General features: G+C 36.4%; 1 protein-coding gene across 1 annotated transcript; it reads left to right on the plus strand.

The window, feature by feature from the left end:
• The first annotated feature begins 324 nt into the window (after positions 1-324).
• Positions 325-2,958, plus strand: LOC110307687 (zinc finger protein 120-like). The gene is made up of 4 exons (XM_029468228.1): positions 325-445; positions 626-686; positions 1,846-2,729; positions 2,771-2,958. Exons 1-4 carry the CDS (start codon positions 412-414, stop codon positions 2,956-2,958), a joined length of 1,167 nt encoding a protein of 388 aa, XP_029324088.1. The 5' UTR covers positions 325-411.
• Positions 2,959-4,232: the final 1,274 nt, after the last annotated feature.

Here is a 4,232-nt window from a genome sequence, read left to right on the forward strand (position 1 = left end):
GTAATTAATAATTGTTCTTATAATTTCTCTGATGTGTGATAAGTATTATTGATTTGATTGCACACCCCCTTCTCTTTGTGTCTGTTAATGGGCATTTCCCTTCCGAGGTTATACCTCATTCAAAGGGCGCAGAAATGACAAGTGAACCTCATCATCTAGGTTTCTTCTAAAATTACTTGGTAGTTTCATTAGAACTTCTGTGTTAGGAAATGTGTAGGAGAAGAACTAGTATTATTTGAACATACTGTCAATGAAGTATGCATGTCCAGTGTTATCATTTCCATGCTTTAAAAAAATGACATATAAGGGATGTTCTAGAATGCAGTGACTTATGAGGACGTGCATGTGAACTTCACTCGGGAAGAGTGGGCTTTGCTGGATCCGTCTCAGAAGAAGCTCTACAAAGATGTCATGCTGGAGACCTACAGGAACCTCAATGCTATAGGTAAGACTGAATTTTCTTTCCAGTTTTAAAATAAGGGACAACCGTTTCTTTCTTTGGATGCTCTTTTATAGTTTCAACTGAGGAGGAAGAGGAATGACCCTAAGTTTCACTGAAGATAGTAACTTAAATACTGCATAATTTCAAATATTATATCATACACTTTCTGGCACTGTATTTTAGGCTTTAATTGGGAAGACCACAATATTGAAGAACATCGTCAGAGTTCTAGAAGACATGGAAGGTAATTACCATGTGCAAACTCGTACAAAGATGCTTCTGAAGAATTTTTATTATGTCCTGGAAGTTTTAAGGAAAAGCAAGCGTGTAACCCTTTAAGTATACTGATGATTATTAAATTTTCATAAAACCATGTAATTCAATTGCAGGTATCTGAATTTCCTTTGTGAGGCATTCCTTAAGAAAGGAGACATGGAAACAATGCCTTATCATATATCACCATCTGAATCATAGACCTTTTAGAGTTACATTTTAAAGGTGCCCATCCATTCATTTCTTCTCATACTACCCCTGATACTATAAAAGCTATACATATCGAAAAGGTGAAAAATGTATGTCTAAGAAATTTTAGCAAGCAAATAGTATATAGTAAAGCTGGTGTTACTCACATACTTGTAGTGATGTTGCTAAGTTTAGTGAGGGGGCAGTTTATGAGAGGTAGCAAGGCTGTTGTGGAGTAACCTTTATCCTTATACCACATGTGTTATAAGGAACAAAAAGTCAAACTGTGTGAATTCAATGTGGAATCCTTTTATTTCTTAGTCTTCCTTTCATAAGTATAACCTTTCTCACAGTGGAAACAAGCCATGTCTACATAAGTGATATTGATAAAAACAATGAACTTCTTTTTTTCCCAGAACAAGAAGATTCACAGTAGTCCCCAATTAGAGTAGATTTACTGAGCTTGAAACGAGATGATAATTAGTTGTTTTTCCAACTTCATTGGGACTACATCAACAAGCTCACACTGTAGAAAATAATCTTGAGTGCTAGGAATGGGGAAATTCTTCTATTTGTCCTGGTTCACTTTGCAAGTGTAGAATGACACGTATCACAGGAAAATTTGTGAATCTGATCAGAGTGATAAAGCTTTGCGTTCTTCAAAGAATTTTGTTTCCATAAAATATATGCAAAACCTTTCTTAGAAAAAGGATGCATAAATCTGAGCCATGTGATAAATGCTCTTACCACCACAATTATCTTCAAAGATGAAAAACTACCCATAATAAAAGGGAACCCCGTGAATTTAAGGAAAGCGATAAAGCCTTAAGTGCCGATCCCTTTCTACATTTAGACACATTGTAAAATTATTGCATGTTGATGAAAAGATTCATCAATGTAATGAATGGTAAAGCTTTCACATGTGCTAATTATCTTCACAGGCATGAAAGAAGTCATACTGGAGGGAAAACCTCTGAATATCCTCAATGCAAAGCCTTTGCATACCACTGTCATGCTCAAAGGCATGAAAGCATTCATATTGAAAAGAAATCCTATGAAGTTATTCAATATGTTGAAGCCTTTGCACATCACAGTAGTCTCCAAATACATAAAAGAATACAAACTATCCAGAATCCCTATTTATGTAATCAATGTGGTAAAGCCTTTGCAAATCACAGTCATCTTCAAAGGCATGAAGTTATTCATACTGGAGAGAAACCATATGAATGTAACCAATGTGGGCAATCCTTCCCATATCACAGGAGTCTTCAAATGCATGAAAGAATTCATACTGGAGAGAAACCCTACAAATGTAATCAATGTGATAAAGCCTTTACAAATCACACTGGACTCCTAAGACATAAAAGAACACATAGTGGAGAGAAACCCTATGAATGCAACCAATGTGGTAAAACCTTTTCTCAACACTATAATCTCCTAATGCATAAAAGAACACATACTGGAGAAAAACCATATGAATGTAATGAATGTGGCAAAGCCTTTTCATATCACAGGAGTCTTCAAATGCATGAAAGAATTCATACTGGAGAGAAACCCTACAAATGTAATCAATGTGATAAAGCTTTCTCACGACACACTGGTCTCCAACTGCATAAAAGAACTCATACTGGAGAGAAACCTTACAGATGTAATCAATGTGATAAAGCCTTTTCACAACACAGTCATCTAGGAATGCATAAAAGAACACATACAGGAGAGAAACCCTATGAATGTAGTCAATGTGGTAAAACCTTTGCATGTCACAGTCGTCTTCAAAGGCATAAAAGAATTCATAATGTAAAAAAAAATTCTATGAATATATTTAATGTTAAGTCTCTATAAATCCACATAGTTTTCATTCTCAAGAAAATATACATACTGACAAGAAATTCTCTGAAAATAAAAAGTGTGGTAAAGCCTTTGCCCAGCACAGATATCTCAGGAATGCAGAAAGGAGCACATACTGGGGACACCTTATGAATGCACTCACAGGTCTATATTGTTCATCCTCTACTGTACGTCACTTGGTGATGGATAGATTTCTGCTGCAATGAATAAAATGGGATGCCCAACATCTAATGGCCCATTGTTTATTTAAATATCAGGCTGTGTGCGATCACACTTTTCAAGAAAGTATGCCTGTGAATGTGTGGTGGGCCTGTGGGCCTTGTTTTGGTTTTCGTATTTTCACAAATTCCTTTCAGATGTTTGTTATCCAACCTGGCTTGGTTGTCAGTCATTAGTCACGGTTATGTTTTAAGTCTTGATTCTCATGTGTCAGCTTCCTAAGTACAATCCAAGGGTAGAAGGTGTACCTCCAACGTGTCCAGTTTTGTCATAACATTTTAGTAATATTAATGGTAAAAGGCTTAATAGAGAGCCAGGCAATGGTGCCGCACACCATTAATACCAGCACTTGAGAGGCAGAGGAAGGCAGATTTCTGAGTTCGAGGCCAGCCTGCTCTACAGAGTGAGTTTCAGGACAGGACAGGGCTACACAGAGAAACCCTGTCTCAAAAAAATGCTTAATAGAAGGAAATATAAAATTAAATACCTCATGTATGTACACAAAGCATCATTTTTATGAATACTGTAGGGATGTCATGACATAGGATAATCAATCAAATATATCTCTTACAATATTTCTTAATGTGCTATGGATACATATATACTATTTCAGGATCCATACTTCTTCATGTTCCCAGTAGTTATTCATTTGGCACTTCATGTTGAAGTACTGCATTCTAAGAGAATTATCTAGAGATAAGTAAGATCAATGAAATTCATTTTAATTTTTTCCTGTTGTTTGTGTTTGTAATGGATGGGTTTTTAGGACACCACAGATATGTGGAGACTGAAAGAATTTTTTGGGTTCTACTTTTGGCCATCTTTTTCTTTTTTTCTCTTTTGGTTTTTCGAGACAGGGTTTCTCTGTATATCCCTGGCTGTCCTGGAACTCACTTTGTAGACCAAGCTGGCCTCGAACTCAGAAATCCACCTGCCTCTGCCTCCCAAGTGCTGGGATTAAAGGCGTGCGCCTCTACCACCCGGCACTTTTGGCCATCTTTACTTGGTGATTAAAGTCATTTGCCAGCCTCACACACCATAGATGTTTCTCACTGTGCCTTCTCACTGATGTTCAAATAAGATTAGGTGAGACATCACATCAGTAAATACTGTCTTCTTTTCAGATTCTAAACACATTGTCATTTCAGGATGAAGGAAAACAGAACAAGTTGAATAATAAATCATATTTGCAAATGAAACTGATAAACTGCTATCTCTTTTTTTGGAATGTGTTAGTTCATTCTTAGGAGGAAACACTTCT

Source organism: Mus caroli, chromosome 13 (assembly GCF_900094665.2).
Source record: "Mus caroli chromosome 13, CAROLI_EIJ_v1.1, whole genome shotgun sequence".
In the NCBI taxonomy this organism is placed as follows: Eukaryota; Metazoa; Chordata; class Mammalia; order Rodentia; family Muridae; genus Mus; species Mus caroli.

Bases quoted from the DNA above. Each gene is read 5' to 3' on its own strand.
- LOC110307687 (XM_029468228.1), top strand. From the start codon at position 412: ATGCTGGAGACCTACAGGAACCTCAATGCTATAG. The intron at 687-1,845 runs GTAATTACCATG...TTATCTTCACAG, and splicing joins AGTTCTAGAAGACATGGAAG to GCATGAAAGAAGTCATACTG. The intron at 2,730-2,770 runs ATGTTAAGTCTC...TTCATTCTCAAG, and splicing joins AAATTCTATGAATATATTTA to AAAATATACATACTGACAAG.